This window comes from Coffea arabica, chromosome 2c (assembly GCF_036785885.1).
Source record: "Coffea arabica cultivar ET-39 chromosome 2c, Coffea Arabica ET-39 HiFi, whole genome shotgun sequence".
NCBI classification, from domain to species: Eukaryota; Viridiplantae; Streptophyta; class Magnoliopsida; order Gentianales; family Rubiaceae; genus Coffea; species Coffea arabica.
Window position 1 is genome coordinate 18,908,050 of NC_092312.1, and position 19,370 is coordinate 18,927,419.

At 39.7% G+C, this 19,370-nt stretch overlaps 2 protein-coding genes and 2 long non-coding RNA genes across 6 annotated transcripts; 2 read left to right on the top strand and 2 right to left on the bottom strand.

Moving 5' to 3' along the window:
- The first annotated feature begins 819 nt into the window (after nt 1–819).
- Nucleotides 820–1,940, top strand: LOC113722577 (uncharacterized). Its single transcript, XR_003456762.2, has 3 exons — nt 820–1,255; nt 1,440–1,533; nt 1,700–1,940. It is a non-coding gene; the product is annotated as an uncharacterized lncRNA (long non-coding RNA).
- Nucleotides 1,941–2,668: 728 nt separating this feature from the next.
- On the bottom strand, nt 2,669–4,936 carry LOC113726562 (uncharacterized). Its single transcript, XR_011839115.1, has 2 exons — nt 4,170–4,936; nt 2,669–3,562 (listed from the first exon to the last, which is right to left on the bottom strand). It is a non-coding gene; the product is annotated as an uncharacterized lncRNA (long non-coding RNA).
- Nucleotides 4,937–6,397: 1,461 nt separating this feature from the next.
- On the top strand, nt 6,398–9,196 carry LOC113726564 (transcription factor GTE7-like). Of its 3 annotated transcripts, none has more exons than XR_003457537.2 (4): nt 6,398–8,138; nt 8,253–8,463; nt 8,560–8,702; nt 8,791–9,196. XR_003457537.2 is itself a non-coding variant. In XM_027250351.2 (3 exons), exons 1-3 carry the CDS (start codon nt 6,645–6,647, stop codon nt 8,616–8,618), a joined length of 1,764 nt encoding a protein of 587 aa, XP_027106152.2. In that variant the 5' UTR covers nt 6,398–6,644; the 3' UTR covers nt 8,619–8,862. The 3 variants fall into 3 exon arrangements, 1 of the variants encoding a protein (XP_027106152.2); XR_003457538.2 differs by having other exon boundaries at nt 8,560–8,682; XM_027250351.2 differs by having other exon boundaries at nt 8,560–8,862.
- Nucleotides 9,197–9,565: 369 nt separating this feature from the next.
- Nucleotides 9,566–18,857, bottom strand: LOC113726563 (uncharacterized). Its single transcript, XM_027250350.2, has 9 exons — nt 18,413–18,857; nt 17,527–18,149; nt 16,605–16,730; nt 16,331–16,525; nt 15,487–15,714; nt 14,273–15,397; nt 13,453–13,740; nt 11,814–12,255; nt 9,566–10,799 (listed from the first exon to the last, which is right to left on the bottom strand). Exons 2-9 carry the CDS (start codon nt 18,142–18,144, stop codon nt 9,949–9,951), a joined length of 3,873 nt encoding a protein of 1,290 aa, XP_027106151.1. The 5' UTR covers nt 18,145–18,149; nt 18,413–18,857; the 3' UTR covers nt 9,566–9,948.
- Between the last annotated feature and the right edge of the window lie 513 nt (nt 18,858–19,370).

The following is a 19,370-nucleotide window of genomic DNA, read 5'->3' on the forward strand; positions in this document are numbered from 1 at the left end:
ACGTTAGCTCATAGCTGGGCCTCCTTTCTGATTGCTGTCATTCTCCTGCTTATGGCTCGGCCGGGAATAATTTTCAACTCAGACACCAGTCAATCGTACAACTTTGAGAGATACTTAGAAGGGTTTGAATTGAAGTATTGTATCACACTAATTTTTTGTCAAACGGAACTTAAATCAAGAAGTTAGTTCATTGTAGGGATGTAATCAAGTTGATGTTAGCTCACAGTATAAAATTTAATAATATATTAAAAAATTAAAATTAAAAAGCTCGATGTTGAGCTTTTGAGCATTGCATATGAATACTCGAATTCGACTTGTTCGGCTTATCGAGCTTGGTCAATCCGAGTCCGAGTCAAGTTTTTGAGCAGTTCGATTAGATTACTAGCGGATGTCTGTCATTCTCCTGGTTATAGCTCGGGAATAATTTTCTCTTTGAGGAATACTTAGAAGAGTTTGAATTGAAATATTTGTACATCACAGTGAATTTTTGTCAAGCGGAACTTAAATCCATGTTGAATCCTTCTTTGATTTTTATCCAAAACCCAAAGCAAAAAAGCTAGTACAAATTTTAGACCCGAGAAGGACCATTGGGGAAAAAAAAATTGTCGAATTCCTCGTCTCGCTACTGGGGCCGAAAGTTCAATTTCACGAAGATAAAGGAGCGGGGAAATAGTCAAATATATGCTTTGGACTCGAATGCAAGTAAAGGATAAGCATATGGGGATTGATTCAGAGGTCGTCGTTCACAATTCAGGCCCTTTTTGCATTTCTTTGAGCCACGTTTGCCATATGCCCAACATTATATTTATGTACGCTGATTGGGGAGGCCGTCATGGGATGGTACTCCACAAATCCCCAATGTCAAATTATATCACAGCTGCTTGGGAGGGAGTCCAATTAAAAACTCTGGTCTAAATTCTCAAACTGAACCCAGCTCTCTCTAGAGCCTTTCTTTTTCCTGCCCATTTGTCAAAAGTGATTCTTTTTCCTCAGGAAAGAAGAAGAATCTAATGCCTTGTTCTCCTGAAACTTTTCCTCTCCTCTGCTGTTTGTATGTGTGTATATATATCCAAAGGTTTGCACCAGCAGATGAAAACAGGCTACTGTATTTAAATTAAAACCCCCTTCCCCGCAGATTCATATATACATATACTTCCAAGTTTCGTTTGGCACATATATTTGTGCAGCCTGGGTATTTCATCAATACACAGTATGAGCGAGCCTCCAAAGTATGCATATCCCTACGCTCCTCAAGGTAAATAAAACACTTTCTCGGAAAGTCCTCAATTTGTCCTCTACTCTACTGATGCTTTCGTAGTGATCGACAATTCGATAAGTGTGGAGTCCAAAAAAGTTGTGTGAAATTTCATATATTATCTTTGCTGTGCTAATTGCTATACTCCTAGAGCTCAGAACATAACTGTTGGGACTTGGGACAGGATATTATCAGGGGCCTCCCGTGATGGCACCACCCCAGTATCAGTATACAGCTGCTCCCCCACCTAAGAAAGAGACTGGTTTTCTCGAGGGATGGTACGCGTCCGGGACATAACCTTCCTCTCTTTTCTGAACATTTTCAGTTTGTTTTTTCTTTTGGGTCATTTATGGGAATGATCAAATTTACTACACTGCTGTTTTATATCTAGACTAGATAACGGGGATGTGGATTGATTTCGTGTGTGCAATACATATTCTGCAGCCTTGCGGCTTTATGTTGCTGCTGTCTTCTGGACGAGTGTTGCTGCGATCCCTCTGTTATCTTCGTGGACTAGCCAGGATTGTGATTTCACAGCTGTTCCTGGTTGGCCCTAATCTTATGTTTACTTCTCTTTTTTCTTCTAGACCAGATAGAATAAAAAATAAATCTAAGTCGATCGTGTAAAGACTTTTAATTTGTGCTGCTACGAACTCATACTCATTTATGTACCTTTATTTCTTTATGCTGCTCTGCATTTTTGGGGATCAATCCTTGACCAGCCCCCTATTTTGGTTGTGACAAGGGATTCATTTTATCTCTGTGTGTGTGTGTGTGTGTGTGTGTGTGTATATATATATATATATGTATGTTCGTATGACAAGCAGTCGTGGCCGAGTAAATGCTCCCAAAAGAAGAGAAGAGGTAATAATTATGCGTGTCATTTTCTCTTTCTGATCAGCTCAAATATACACTAGTACCACTTTACCCAAGTTGGTGCCAGGGAAACCGACCTGTCACGACTAAGATCCTCTGCGAGTTTGTAACGTTGAATCAGTAATCACTACGCCTAAGAATCTCGATAACCCGCCTTGACAAGAAAAGAATCCAAGGCACTCACAAAAAGTAGTAGCATGATCTCGCGGGAAGAGAGCTGTGATTCGGTTGCCGATTGTTACCTGTGGATGGATGCCCTTTTTCACCGATTGTTATAGAATCTTCACTCAAAAAATCTATGTTCAATATAATGACTCCTCAAGTTGGTCTCATAAAAATAAAACTCACCTGGACTAAGAAGGATTGTTAATGTAATTATTTGTATTTAGTATTTTCCTTCCTTCCGTTAATGCTTGTTTTAGCGTTATATTTATTATTTTTATTAGAATTATTAACTGATACTTTTTTTTTCGAAAATAATAAACCTATTCTATCCTACACTAAGTAAGAGGAGGCAGATCTAAAGAAGTCCAGGAATAACTCGGAGGGAACTGAACCACCACCGGATCAGACGGGTGCACGGCACATTATTTTAGAAACAAACCACTTAGATGTGATATTTTTTGGTAGAAAACAAGGGTTCGCCCACTTAGGTGGTGATACTAGCAGTAGCATATTTGCTATAATTAAAATGCACAATAATCATGGGCATAGGCGTAAATTTATACGCCAACAACCACCTGCTCGAAGAGAAAATAAATCTATAATTTGAGACCGAAAACCATAGCTTTTGTCGGCTTGGACACGCGGAACCGGAGGTGCAGTTACTGTCAAAATAAATTAAGAATAATCCTGGCTTGCGATTACGGTTTGGAAAAGGGGGCCAATTGATATCGCGTATGGATGGATCGCCTTCAATCGTTTGCTCCCCGACAGACCTGAAAGTTCCAACTTGAACTCTTGGAGAAGCAGTTCTAATAAATACTCTAGTACTTTGTACAAAAACCTCTGCACCTTTTTGATCCCCCTTCGGATTTCTGCTACTTTAGCACCTTATTTTGCCGCGTGTGCACAGCCGCCCCAGATGGCACCTTAACAGAGGAGGGACTGCGGGAATATCCAGTGTCTTGCAGCCTCTGCGGCTATTTTTGTTCCGATTCTACGGGAGTTCAGGATCTCCTGTGTTTCTGGTTCCGGATAGAGCCTTCCAAAACCTTCGTCTCCATGCAATGCCCAGAAACTATCTATTTCCACCTTTTTCACTATTCTTAAACTTTTCTTTTTTTAATAAGCAGGACTATCTCATTTCCTCAGTTTTTCCAGTCTAGTTCAATATCTTCGTCCCCCCAGCCCCTAGATGCTGTCAATTTTGCAGTCAAATGATAAGACAGACCAAAGTATGCCTATCCCCATCCTGCTCAAGAAGCCAATCTGCAAAACGAGATGCTCCTTGCCTTGAATTACTAGTATATAGTACATGAATAGAGGCTCTCGAGTCTCGATCTTTGCTACAATTGGCCTCTGATATGATATGAATAGACGACTTACCCTGATTCAAATTTTTGGATTTTCAAATTCAAAGTAGCCGGGCGTCCGGCCCCCAAATGAGACGGCAGAAAATAGTTCTAACTTAAGCTTGTGGTGGGGTCTTGCTTGTGGTTAGGCTTGTTTTTGTCTATTTGGTCCGGCTGACGGCACCTCCTCCTCGAAATATTTTAATATTTCATGAAAGTCGGTTCAACCAATGACTTTTTTTTTTTTTTTTTAAAGGAAAAAAAAAAAACCTTTGATTGAGCTTGAAGAAAACAGAGGATTACACTGCCTGATTAGTAGTATTTGACTAGTCATGGTGCAAATTCTTAGCAGCAGAACTTTTACTAGTACCACTTCTGCTTTGCTTTTTCCCTAGTGTTTATTCCTCCAGGCCGTCCCAAAAAGGCCAAAAAAAAAAGGGGGGGGGGGGGTTCCAAAAGATTTGAAAGAACAAATATGGTAGTTAATTAGATTTGGAATTCAGAGCTGAATCAGGGCGCCATACCTCAAATTCTGCGGATATTGGTTTAAGGTTTCTTCTGCAGACGATGGATGTGTCGTGCCTCGCTCTGGATCGAAAATATTCCTTAAGAAGAAGAAGAAGAAGAAGGAGGGATGTGGAAGGGAAAGCTCGTCGGGGCTTGGCTTCCAGGGCATTTCCACGGAAAGAGACTTGATGAAGTGACAGCGGAGGAGGAAATCACATAGGTAGAGTATCATCTTTCAGCTTAGACACGAGATGAGATCTGCTTTTAATGGAGGGAAGTGTCCGTCCTGATTGGAACTGTCTCTGCCTCTGGGTCCTCATATATCTATATATATATATGTGTGTGTGTGTAAAAAAAAACTCTTTTTATACCGTCACCTTTTTCCTTTCAATTAAAAAAAAAAATACTCCTATGTAAATGTTAGTTTAAAGTAGTGTGGTGCCAGAGTTGATTTCGGCTGTCAATCGTGGGACACACGTGGGCAAAGCTACGGCAACGCCCCTGCTGTATCGTGTGAATTCCCAACTTTGCCTTTTTCAACAACTAGTTGCCTTCTTTTACTTTTCTCTCATTTTCGATTCAACGTTTTTTATTTTATTTTATGTGCCTATGTATGTATACCGGCGAAATGGACACTCGGCGCTTTTCTCTGCTTTTCTTTTTTTTTTTTCTCTAAAAAAAAAAAAACATTCGTTCTATTAGGAGAGTTGATTTTTCTGGTTTGCCAAGGTAACAACAGCATTGCGTCTGTGGATATGAACTATTTGCCTAAAAATTATTTACCTGCCTTATTAAAAAAAGAAGACATTTGCTCAATTTCAATGGTCACAGTTGCAAAAAATTGTTACGGTGATTTTTCTAAATAATCTACTATCCAAACATACTTACGTAGTAATGATAGTGATAGCTTGGCTAATAGTTTCTAGAAATTAGAATTTGTTAGTATAAATGTTGTAATCAATGAAAGTAGAGTCAGCATTTTTTTTAGTATTGTATAAGTGACAAATTTATTTTAATATCAACACCTGATAATTATAAGTATAATTATTCTTCTTAATTTGATAGATTAAATATCTTAACTTCTTATGACCTTAAAATTGGATTACCTCTTCCAAGGCTATGTCAATTTTGATTGGGATATTCTTTTCGTTTGTCTAAGTATGTCCTCGAGGCTTCTCACAAAATAAAAATAAAAATCACTAAATCAATGCGCTATTTGCGTGGAAAAAAATGATAACATGCAAAAAAAAAAAAAGCAGTTTACTTTTATTTTTTTCACGTAACATTTTACAAATAAACAAAATTCAGACTTTATTTAGATTGTGAGAAAAATTCTTTCGATATATTTTTTAATCATCTTTTTTTTAAAAAATTTTTCACTTTATGTATATCACATCATCATCATCATCATCATCATGGTATGTTTTTCTTAAAAAAAAAAAAAAGAATCTAAAAAGTTGCAATTGAGACGGGCCTTACTAGATCACCAACATGTCTAAAGTATGTACATGCGTTTATCTAAAATTGTGCAATAAAAACGGTGACATGTGTACAGAATGATGTTTTTGTTTCGTCTAAAATATGTGCATGTGGTTATTGAAAACAAACATGTTTGTAGTAACCATACGGGAAAGACCATTAGAGGGACCATTAAAAGGGAAAGGGGGAAAAGGAACCTTCCGAGGGTAGAAGCGGAATCACGGTCTCACGACTTTCGGCGTTAATTTAACGTTTACGTTGTCGTCACTTTCCTAAGATGCCCCTGGGTTTGACACCATCTTCCCTGACACGTCGACAGCTGCGCACATGCGAATGCGCGTCTTGCTTCTACTTCACGTCTTCTACCTCCAATTCCACGTCACCTGCCCTTGGGCCCCATTTCAGCATCCCGCGGGTCCCCCAGCGGGAGCGAGGGAGGGCCTTGGGGTGTGTTGGGTTTCTTCCACAAAACCCTAAATTCTCGACACATGCGACCCAAATTCACTTCAAACTCAATTAATATATACCGCACCCCTCTCTTCCAGGAAACCTCTCTATCCAACGCCATCTGTTCCTCCACGTGTTCTGTTCCTATCATCTCCACCGTATATGCCAGATATCCCGGGCACCCCCCTCGGACAGCAAACAAACTCACGTGCACCGTTGGATCAACAATCACAATTACATCTAAGGTCCCAATCCTGCCCGCAAATCTCACGGGTAGATCTTATCGCCTTTAAGAAGCCTTGCCCTCCCTCTCCCATTCCTCGCTCAATCCATCCAAACCCTAGCCTCTACACACCTCCTTTGGCATCCGCTTCTACTTTCCTCCACACGACAAATTCATCCAGATCCCTTTCGCCGGAATAGCTGCCGGAGGCCGGTGACCGGAGGAGGATTTGCCGGGAAATTTCGTCGAGCGCGTGGAGCAGACGCTCTGTAAGATACATGTTTTTCGAACAACTTGAAAGGGATCGAATCCCCCGGAGATCTGCCGTACGCCGGTGCACGTCATGGCCTCCGCCGTCTTAGCCAGCGGCAATGAATCGAGCTGGGCGCAATCTGGTGGCGGATTCATGGGGAAATTACCTTACTTGAACCCTAACCCTAACCCTAACCCTAAGAAGAAGCAGAAGCAATTTCACCCTCAAGCAGTCAACGGCGGCGGCCGTCAGAACCACGACAATTCGCCGGCCGTTACTCAGACGGCGTCCGACGATGCCTACTCTTTCAATCAAATTCCAACAACTGAAATCAACCGAAACGGATTCAACCATGGCCGGTATATGACGTACAACGTCACGTCCTATACCAAAAGCGAGCTGTCGGAGCTGCGGAAACGCCTGCTTTCTGAGCTGGAGCAGATCCGAAACTTGCGAGATCGAATAGAGTCCGGTCATTTCAGCGGCTGCAACAGCGCTCACAATCCCAAATCTCACGGAAAATCCAAGAAACTGCCTGGCAATAAAAGGCCAATTCCTGTAGGATCCAATAAAGATCCGAAAAGATTTCCTAACGGCATAGATAGGGCACCCGGCGGGAATGCTGGCAATAGCGTGGATAATGAGGGTTTGATGAAGGAATGTAGGCAGATTTTGACGAAGCTGATGAAACATAAGAACGGCTGGATATTTAATGCACCTGTTGATGCAGTCAATTTAGGGCTTCACGATTATCATCAAATTGTGAAAAGGCCCATGGATTTGGGGACTGTGAAATCAAATATGGCCAAATATCCTTCCCCTGCTGAATTTGCAGCGGACGTGCGGTTGACTTTCAATAATTCTCTGTTGTATAACCCTAAAACGGATCAAGTCCATGGCTGGGCTGAGTTTCTTCTGGCCAGATTTGAGGAATTGTTCAGGCCGATCGAGGAGAAAATTGGTAATCGTAGGGGGTTTTCTGGTGGCGGCGGCAGTGGTTTTGGTGGTTTGGTAGAAGAATTGCAGGGAAGTTCTTGGAATCACATTCCAACACCAGAAAGGGCAAAAAAACCTAAATCTAGCCCTGTTGTAAAGAAGCAGGAGAGAATGCAGGCTCATTCTAGTGCTTCGACCCCTTCCAATCCCCCACCTCCCTTGAATCCTCCAAAAGCACAATCCCCAGTACCAACCCCTTCTCCTGTGAGGGCTCCTCCTGCGATGCCATCACAGACAGCTGTAAGAGCGGCAATGACGAAGCAGCCGAAGCCAAGGGCTAAGGATCCGAATAAGAGAGAGATGAGTATGGAGGAGAAGCATAAGCTTGGAATTGGGCTGCAGAGTTTACCTCAGGAGAAAATGCCACAATTGGTGCAGATTATACGGAAGAGAAATGAGCATTTGGCGCAAGAGGGTGATGAAATTGAGCTCGACATTGAAGCCCTCGACACAGAGACTCTTTGGGAGCTAGATAGATTTGTCACCAATTGGAAGAAGATGGTTAGCAAAACTAAGAGGCAGGCATTGATGATGAATAACAACAATGCAGCAGCTGTACCAAGTACCTCCAATGCGGAAGTTGATGGGGTAATATATGCTGACCCGTCCTTATGTTGGATTCTGAATTCGAATTTGTTCATTTGTTTTCTCCTGGGTTGTACTAACGCTGAATTTATTTTTTTATTGTAAATGTTGCAACAGGGTGCGGTTAGTGAAAGGAATGATTCAACAAAGAAACCCAGGAAAGGTGAAGCTGGTGATGAGGATGTGGACATCGATGATGACATGCCTGCAACGAGCTTTCCCCCAGTGGAAATTGAGAAAGATGACGGTGTTGGTCAAGATCATGGCCATGCCAGTAGTAGTTCTAGCAGTTCCAGCAGCTCAAGCAGTGATTCTTCCTCTTCCAGTGGTATAGATTCTTGTGTTACTTTTTAAGGTTGAGCTGTGTTGCCCGGATTTAGAATGTTTGTATAGGATGTTTACCAGCTAGAGGCTCTTTGTACAGATTCGGATTCAGGTAGTTCCTCTGGGAGTGACTCGGATGCTGATGATGCACAATCTTGAACCGAGTTGTGGAAAAACTGCTGAATTGGGTAGTTGCTCCCTTTGTGGGTTTCGTTCCTTTCAGGTTGGTTGTTTCAGGAGAAGGTATTTACACCCTTCCCTCCATTGACACCCTTCCAACTTCTGCCGAGTTTATAAGCCCGGGCTCAAGTATTTTGATGAAATTTTGCAGAGTCATGAAGATCACGCCAACTTGTATATCCCAGAGGGAAGCCCAAGATTGGATGAGCTTTGGCTGAGGAAAGACGAGTGAGTGGTAGTTAGGTTTTGACTTGCAGTCTTATACTCCTACACTGGGTCTGAGGAGACTGGCTTTGGTTACCGGTGGTGAATGATAAGATAATGTAGGTAGTTGAGATGCCCCCTTGTACAGTTTTACCGCTCTAATATAGCTTTGATCTGTCTCAGTTTTATTGCTGTGGGGATAAGACATTTTGCGCACTAGCAAATTGCATTATGCTTCTATGTAGTTTCCCAAGTGCCTGGTCACAAGAATTAGTGATCAGGAGTAAAAATTTTGAGTACATGCAACTCAAAACTCAGATTGATTGAATTGTATAAAACAAGCTTTCCCTAAATTCTGGCCATGTTCATATCCATCCTACTAATTAGACAGCAATTTCTTTCATGTCCTTGTGCCTGGCACAAAAAAAAAATTGGCCACAAAGCGTCGATGGAAAAGTGAAAAGGAAACGTTTCAAGGGGTCGATGAGAAATATGGGACTGGATAATCAGTGAAGCAGATTAGCAGCATTGGATGGTGTATTGGCCTGCCTTATTTGGCTGGTTGCGTGAAATGATTAATGAAAAGCTTATGGTTTTGATTGTCATTTTCTATTTGTTCTATTTAATGAATAATAAAAAAGGCATCATGCATAACAACATAATAGGTGTGCAGCTGTGACTGGCCCGGCCCCTTCATATGGGAATTCCGAGCAAATCAAAAGTGCAAATTTGTGTGCTATTTGATTCAACTGATCTTTGTCTCCAGCATTCAAGTTAAACTGCAAGTTACAGAGAAGCAAGACCGACCCGTCCCGCTCATTGACGAGGTAGAGGTTTATAAAACAGGAGGATGGGAGAAAGTATTACGCGTTTCAATTCCAGCAAGTAACCTGAAAATTAAGACCACAAAGGAAAAACCATTTAAATACACAACTACAATATTCCAAAATTGACTGGTCCTTTTATGACCATAACGACCGTGCTCTCTCCTCTGTTAACATGACAACTAACGATAACAAAGAGCTCTGTGATCAGTGAGGCAGGACCAGATAGCCACCAAGAAGCAACCAAGAACCGCCACCCCGTACCGCTAGTACACCCCATGTCACCGCTTCACAAAAGCAAGAAATACATCACCAAGTTGAGATTCACAGGCAGCACGGGCATCAGATTCCAATGCTTTAAGAAATGACGTGGTCAAGTTTAGGCTAGTTAAAGTCTGGAAGACCTTGCTACAGAACTTCCGCACATCAGCCCTTCTTGACTGCTTCTCTGGCATATTTGTCACCAACTCCTTAATCAGGTCACATAACTGCTGAAGATTGCTCTTCATAATCTTCACCAGTGAATGCTGGCTACTGTCATCAGCGTTAGTAGTAAGGGATTTCAGTACCTCGGCTATCACATCAAGAGCTTCAACTCGCCGAAACTGTGACTTTGCGGTACCACATTTCTCCAGCAGAAAGCTAAACAGATTATGCCCAATCCATGGTCTTCTTCTAAATATCTCTTTCAGAAATTCAGATTTAATTTGGGATTTTTTGCTATCAAAATAAGATGCCAACATACCCTTGAAAATGTCAAAAACCCTTTGCAATTCTGACACACAGAAATTTCTTGCATCCATAACTTTAAGGATCCAAAATGTTGAATTTTGAGCAAGTGCAGTTACCATCTTGTGTCGATTCCACGAGGCTGTGTGTTTCTTACTCGATGTACTGGAACCTGATTTCTTTTTCTTAAATGGTTTTGCTGCTAACTTCAAGTTTTTCTCTAAAAGAGATTCAAGTGCAGAGAGCTGCACGGCCTCTCCCCTTGGATACTCCTTGGCTTTAAATATTTTCTTTTGCAAAATTCCCCAGATACGCTGACCAAGCTGCTCACTACCCTCTGTAGTATGAGGATTTACATATGCCTGAGCCAGATTTGATAACACTTTTAACACCTGTGGCTTACCTACAGCAAGAGAATTTAGAAATAGTGAAAAGTTAAAGATCCTTCTAATGCATGTTTACTATTTCAAAATAACCTACCCTAATGCACACTGGCAAATGCCAGAGATATACCTTGTGACTGTATAATCTAATCACAAGCATGTCGCCTTACTGTCTTAATTATTTTTGTTGGAATCCTTGGGAACAATATTCTTCAACTCCAGCTCATTTTTTGATAAAGTCTCCTTCCTCTCAAATCCCAACCAAGATATGCTTTGACTTAATAAGGCAATGTTCTCTTCCAATGCAAGAACAGGAAAATCCTTTATTTGGTTTAGCCCTATTCTCCATCTCACTCATTCAGGCCATACTATCTAGCAATAAAAGTTATAGGACCATATGCCGTTTAAAATAATACAAAAAGAGCAGACACGAAATTGACTCAAAAATAGAAAAGAAAGAAGGATGAAGATAGTCAAAGTATAAGAACAATGAAACAAGTGCAACATGGGAAGCAAAATGATGAACTGCAATTGATTGTTTTTAGCTTCCTTATATTACTAGATTCTTAACCATGTACATATATTGTGCAAGGTAAACCTTACAATTGGCTATTAAAGGTTGCCAGACTTAATCACCGTTATTTACCCCGAAAGCAGTAAAGAAAAAGCAAAGCAAATGGGAAGGCAGACAAAATCTTTTATCATTATTATTATAGGCACACAGAATATCATTCTTGAGTTACCAGGAAACTGAAATTAAAAGTAATTGTTAGGTTATACAATAGACAGGCAAACGCAGAGTCAAAATTAAATATAATGTGTATACCTAACCTTATTCTCAGGTTTCAAACATGTTCAAAAGTAACTTGAGATTTAATTTAGGATAAATGTTAGATAGATGTTGATCCATTATCTATGACTTTCATTCCTTTTGTTTTCAAACCTATAGTTATTGATAAATACAAAATAACCTCAATGCCCATAGTGAACAGATTTGCAACAAATGTTAACCCAATCTAGCAACAGATACTTGCCTGGATTCTCATGTAGGTAAATCTCCAGCAAAGAGAGAACACGGAGTTTAAATAGTACAAGCTGGGACTGAGCTGTTTCACCTCCAGCTTGGTTTTTTCGTTCCTTAAAAATACGTGCCAGATAAGTATCCATTCTGAACATTGCATCATCATCCATCCCGCCATCCGAATCATCAGAATTCTCAGGAAGTTCGTTGCCTGCTGCCTCAACTTGGCACACTGCCTCAGAATCATCTGTCTGCTCATCGCTGTCAGCTGTTTCACCTGTCTCAGCTTCATCTGATTCCTCGGCTTCTTCAATATCAAGAAGATCATCCTCATCATCATCTTCATCTTCACTGCCAGTGTCATGATGTCTAGCTGGTTTCAGATCTTTCTTTATCACCCGTAACATCCGCATCAGTCCATCTTCTGTGACATCATTGCAGAAATATTTGAAAACCTGAAAAAAATTTGAATATTCTTAACAGTTATCCATTTAAATATTGGGAAATCCAAAAGTAGCATTTAACATACATTTCAGAGAACACCGTCATCAAGAGTAATATCCACATAAGATATTTGGAAGTGGACCAATCAAAAATTCAAGCTTAACAAACATGATTTGCTTAGAACATGAATGATTTCAAATGCCTGTTCACCAAAGTACAAGATGACAGTGATCATTTGTTTCAACAACTACAACCATTTACAAACAGCCACCAAAGAATCAAAATCTTGTACAACCACAAGATACTGTACTGTTGATCTCATCTCTCCTTGCCCCTGACATATGTATTTCCCTCCCATTCAAATTGACCGTCTTCCTAGAGTTTTTAGTTCCTCCCAACAAAAAAAAATTTCTTACATGGAAACTTGGAAACTGACAGAGAGAAATGAAGTGACCCCACATGTTCACACGTTTATCACTTTAAATTTCAGCTAATCAATATGGACCCCACATGTTTTCCACTTCTTGACCAGCTCAACGTTTTTAACTCTCATAATACCCATGCTAAGTCAAAGTAAAACCAATTTGTAATGCAGGGACAAAAATATATCAATATGAGTCAGTGAGATTCCACTCTTAAATACTTTCCACACTTAAAAAGTATACCCACATGTTCTCCAGCATCACTGTAGATTTCAGCTAATTAATATGGACCCCACATGTTTTCCATTTATTGAACTCCAAGATTTTTTAAACTCTTTCTTAGTGCGTGCCCAGTCCAACTAAGACCACTTTGGAATGCAGGGATAGAAACTTCTGAATATGAATTGTTGAGATGCCACTCTTGGTAAGCTCACGCTTAACTGGCACTACAAATGACTAATAACCAATACCGACGACAAAAGAAACGTATAGTTTCTTTCCTCAACTGAATTTCTCACACAAAGACTAAGTTCAACATGTATGGTACATGATAAAAACAAATTCCATACATTGAGATTTTAAACACTGAGGAAAAGGATTAAAAAAAAAAATCCCATTCAAAACACATACACGACAAACTACAGCAAGTCAAAACTTCAAAAACCTTATTTATTAGCTCTATTTATTATCAACAGCTTGTGAAACATTACCAAAAAATTGGTAATGGACATTTACTAGTCAAACAGACAAAAGCTAAGGAATGAAATACTCTGTTCAGCCACCCACCTGCTCAATAGCAGAGCGCAAAGGAGCTGACGACTGTGGCAGCAGTGAAAGCATTGTATCCACAAGTACATCCATTATATCAGGTGTACCATCCCCATTTAGTTCATCTTCACCAGAGGAGTCAAGAAGATCAGAAGTGCCAAAAGTCCTCTTACAGCATATGATTAGTTCATTTGCAGCCTCATGGACTTCCCCAGGTCGAAGTAGAATCTGAAGCAACAACTGTATGAGTAAGTACCTCAAAGCATGTAATTTGTTGGCGTCCATGCTTAGCCCACAGTTCCTCTCCTGTCACCATTGTAAATAAAAAGATTAGTGGAACTATTTGCAGAGGCAAACTGCATATGATCAAATCAGAACAAGCACTTCAATAGGATTTTATGCATAACATAGCTAAACCATTGGATCAAAAGTAATTTAGGCAACTACTTAGCTTACAATTTTACATGATCAAAACATCCCACCAAAAGCCACTACCCACACAACCCCGACTCCCCCCCCCCCCCCAAACACAACAAAAAAACCACTAAAAAAGCTCACTTAAAAAACAGTAAGGTGGGGAAGGGAAGGGCCAGAATTAAATAGAAAAGTAAATCAACATTCAAGAAGGAAATGGACAATAACAAGCACTAAATTGAACAAAATCCCCTTGCCTCTACCAAAGAGAAGAAAGGCCAAAAAGCATATCTAGGTGGAGAAAAGTGCTGGTGGCGGGCGATTATCAAAATCCACCAAGGAAAAGAGACATGAGAAACAATAAATAGAAAGAAACAAGCCTCTCAACAACTTCAAGCACAACATGAGCCAGATGATGGAATACCTCTCTTGACAACTGAGCTTCCATAGCCTGCAGTTTCTTAAATGTTTTTTCATCATCATCATTGAGAACCCTAAACAACGAAACTGAAGGGATGTTGCACAAAGTACTGAGGAACCGCATAAAATAAGAGCCAAGATCATTTGACTCAAGGCCTCCTACAGCTGCATGAGGTCCCTCTCCTTTTTGAGCATTCGCAAGCAGCAACTCAACCTGCTCAATGCACATCCTTGAAAGAGCACTTGAAATTGCAGATTTAGGCCATCTAAACTTTTCTTGTAGCTCAAAAGAAGTCACTTCAGTACCAAGAGATGAACAGAAAAGCCCTTGAACAGCCAGAAACTTCATAATTTCTTTTTGCACCCGGAACCGTGCTTCTGGATCCAGCTTTAAATGCTTCAAAACATACAGGAGAGAATCTACAATCCAACTTTTCAAGAAGTCCGAAGTTCCTGTTAAACCAACAGAATCCTTATCTTCAATTGAACCTATCTCTGAGTTGTCATCTGTTGTTTGACTCTGATCAGACGGTTCGTCTGAAGCATGTCCTTCATCCAGAAACATGTTAACTAATTCCTGAACAAACAATAAGCAACCTGATTCAGACTTAAAGTCTGACATCAAAACTTTAACTGTCTTTGTCTGCGTAATGCAATCGAATTTCCCACTGCTATGCTTCTGTAGGGCCACAATTACTTCAACTCTTTTGCCATCATCATTCTTGACCAACCGCGACAATTCTTTCAAAAAAAATTGAGCAACTTTGTAAAGCCAGGAATCTTTTGTAGATAGAATATCCACAAGGCACTGAATAAGTTTGTAAGATAACACAGCTTGGACACAAGAAGAGGGAAGCTTTGGAAAAAGCAGTAGTAGAATATCAAAAGCCAAGTGTTTACGGTCATGAGACGATGTTAACAGTGACCCTTCAATAATTACTTCACAAAAGCACCGAAGATTCTTCTCAATATCGTCTTCAGCTGAGCTGCCCTTACGACCTTTTTTGTGCTTCTTAACTGAGTTAAGGGTTGATGCAGAATCCATATCTTGTGAAACAATATCAAGTAAGAGAATATTTACCAAAACAGGCCAGACACTATGAACGCGAGGCTGGCAAAATGTTGACTCCTGCAAATAACAACATAGTAGTACCATGATATATTCCACCATTTTGCTTTCACTCAAATATTAGTAAGAAGAAAGATGACTTCAATCACCTTTAAGCAATTTGCAACTGACGAGAGATAGTCAGCAGAGAAAAGCTTGCTGGTGCTGTATTCAGAAGGCAAAATTTTGACAAATACTCCATGATCAAAGCCAACCTTTTCACGCATTTTAAGTGCCAGAAGCAAGGCATCTGGATTCCCAGTTTCAGTTGCACCTTCAAACCATTCCTGAAGTCCTGGAGCTTCAAGAACTTGATCCAACAAGGCCTTGACAGGTAACTGAATATTTAACACATATGTCAAAGAGTTTAGATGCATGCCAAAGATCCCTAAATCACATTATGGAGCTAAATGTCTGTAGAAACAGAAAAACAAAAATAACAGTCTAAAAACAGAAAATCTCTGATCTTTCTCAAATAACCAACAATTCAGTCTGTACAACAGCATGCTTGAAATCTTTTGTTTACATATGATATTCAAACTCTTCAATGAAATTGAATGACATTTGTGAAGGTCAATTAACTTGGGCTAAGCGTACGAGCAACTTGATGCAGCTACAAAATGACAGGATCAAAATAGGTAAAAGTAAAACAAATTTACATAACTGAATGGTTGACCTCTATTCAAGTATCACTTCCAAGACCAAGCAAGAGTGGAAGTATTATGCACTATGTATGCATAGAGCGCCCATTTACTTCATTTTGCAAACTTGAACATCCAACAGAAAGTATCATAGCCTACTAGTTATCAGATCATCATTCCCCTAAATAAGTCAATAATTTAGCATCTAGATGCATAATATGTTCCAAAGGCAACGCAAAAAGATACATCCCTCACAGTATTGAAAAGAATCATTTTTATCCATTTTCTGGAGACTGTTACAATAATAAAGTACCTTTTCAACCAATTCCAGCATAACTAAGACTGCAGGTTCCTGCAAGTACCGCTTCTTGGCTGCAAGAGAGGTGAGAGAACTTGTAAATTCTTTGATGTATGGAGTATTCTTGTTCGAAAAGTCCTCAGTTATTCTTCCTGATCGTGCAAGGGCTCCATAAGCAAACAACCGACCCAAGAGGCAGTCCCTTGCTTCCTGTGACACCGCCACATGACTTTATAAATGAAAATAGAAACAGCGTCAAGATACCAAAGAACAGAGGTATAATACCCACCTGACCCTTCATTGAAGAAGAGACCTCCAACAAATCAACAATTAGCTTCAATAGTGAATCAAGTCTAATATTAGGAACCTCACCAATGAGAACAGTCAAACCTAAAGCAAATCCTTGTCTTGCACACTGCAATCAAGAATGGCACATAGTTAGCTATTAGCATAACTTATTTTGTATAGCAGAGCATGTCTCAGTATTAATGCGACAAGCAAAACCAACATAGTAGCTGAAACAATTAAATCTGTATTTGTCAGACATGGTGGATAGAGCCACTAGAATTTCACCTAAGCCCCCAAAAAAAAATTAACAAGATTAAATCAGATTTATGGAAGTTCCATTAGATTTTTTCTCTTCAGTGCGTGTACAAGTTGGGCTATTTGGACTATTACGGATATTTAGGTCTACTCTAGAGTCTAAGAATGGCGCTAAAATTAAACATGCAACACATGCACAAATTCAGCATACAGGGAATTCAACACATGCACAAAGTGCTCCAAATACGTTTAGTTTCTTACCCTCAACATAAAAGTTGAGAGATTGGGAGGGGGTGTCACTTATTCAACTATAAGATTCTTCCTTAAGGTATGTCAGTTTATGGGCAATAGAAAGAGCAAGAAGCTCAAAAAACAGTATCAACTAGTAAGTGTTGCTCTATGCAGCCTCACTCCCAGAAGAAAAAGAATATCACAGTCAACCTCTAGGTCAACAGGAGCAAATTTTATATTGTACCATGCATCAAGATTATCATGTATTGCCAATTCATGCAGAAGAGGATTTGTTTTCATAGAAGATAGGCAGCGCAAAAGACAAAATCACAATCTTCATAGTAGCTGTATTAAATATCGCATCATGCATAATTAAAAACATCATTGCTGCTACCAGATTCTCCAAAAAAATATGAAACAAACAGAAGGACATGAACCTCTCTAGATGATGAAACACCACGAATAAGCCTCCGGACAGCATATCCCACTGAGGGGGCACAACTATTCAATCCATCATCTTTATCAGCTTCCAACTTTAGTCCACCCTCTACGCCCTCCTTGTTCTCAAGCTTGTCATATGCTTTTTGAACAGCCTGCAGCTCCATTACCATTGTCTCTGCTGCTGCTTGTCTAACACTAGCATCAGCAGATGCCAGGTGCTTAAACACCCCAATATGGAACTCAGGCAAAACATTAGTACCGCCACTAGTACCAGGTGAGGATACTTCCTCATCTGTTTTGCTCGGGTTTTCTTTCAAATCTAAGCCCACTTGGTTTGTCTTAACAGCTTCCACCTCCACATGATGCCTAACTTTGTCGAGTGCTTTCCTTTGCTTTCTTCTCTCCATCGGATTTGCAGAAGTGGGCTTACTAGAAGGTGAGGTTGAGGGGACATCAAAATCATTCTCACCTTTAGCTTCTTTATTCTTTTTCTCCTTTTTCAATCTCTTCTTGAAGGGTTCTGAGCCACCACTACTTTCAATACTTATGTCTATTTGTTTGTGTACCTTTTCTACCTCATCTAAAGAACTGGAAACTCTTTTCTTATTCCCCATGTGTCCTGTACAAACATCAAATATCAGCACCATTATGAAAACCAATTCAAACCCAAAAATTATTTGATAAAAAATCACAACAATCCTACAAAAAGAAAAAAAGAAAATGAACAATACTTCCCTTTTTTACACTACTAGTATTTAATTAGGTCCAATTAAAAATGAACAACATTTCATCTTTTTTATCAATTAATAAAAGGGACTATTGTTCTTAAGATGCAGTGCCCTTATTTTGGAGAGACGATGGCCATTGACGGAGGACACAAACCTGAAAAAAGGGCTTGAATAGTGCTGAGGTGTAGACGATAGTAGCCTACGAGAATTCAGGAAGCGAGGCAAAGAAGGAGTCGGGTTTGTTGTTCCGTGAGGGGAAGGCGGTGGGAAGGATGGAGGGGGACGGTGGAACCTGGAAAGAACAGGGAGTAGTTTTATTATGCAGGACAAGGGCAAAGGAGAAGAAGAAGGAGGCGAAGACAAATTTCCTTTTCTTTTTCTTCTTTTCCTTTTTTTTTTCCCCTTTTTTCCCCCACTTCAGAACGGGTTTTTTGGTGCTGAACCAGAGAAGCTGCGAGCCTGCAATTACTCCCCTAAACCCTAAACCCGAATCAAAACCCTTTTTTGTGTGTGTGAGAGAGAGAGAGAGGGAAAACCCGAATCAAACCCTTAGTGTCCGTTTGGTTTACGAATCTGATGAGATGCGATAATTCATCCTCAAATTATTAATCTTAGGTTGAGTCTGCCGTATAAATAATTTAATTTATCTAGTATTTGATTGATTTCAAGTTGGACATGATATATTTAAAAAGAATCCTATTTTGTGTTTGATTGTAGATTGAACGGGTAGGATTACTATTTTAATAATCAAAGCATTCCTTAATTTACAAATTCTTTTTAATAAAATAATTTAATATTTTTTAACTTTTATTAAAATAAAATAGTTTAAAACTTCAGAATTAAGTCAATCAAGGGTTTTAATATATAAAAATTCACATTTATTCAAACTTAATTCATTCGAGCCCTTAAAAATAGATTTTGACCAAACTTTTGAACCTAAATTTGAAATCTAATCAAATAATGGGCTGAATTTTGGCTAAATTAGGGCTAAATCGATTAGAACATAACTCGTTTTAAGAGTTTTAAATAAGCCAAACTTAAGTTAATATAGAAGATTTTTCTTTGGATCGAGTTTGAGTTTATTGAAGTCCCCATTCACAAAACCCAATTGA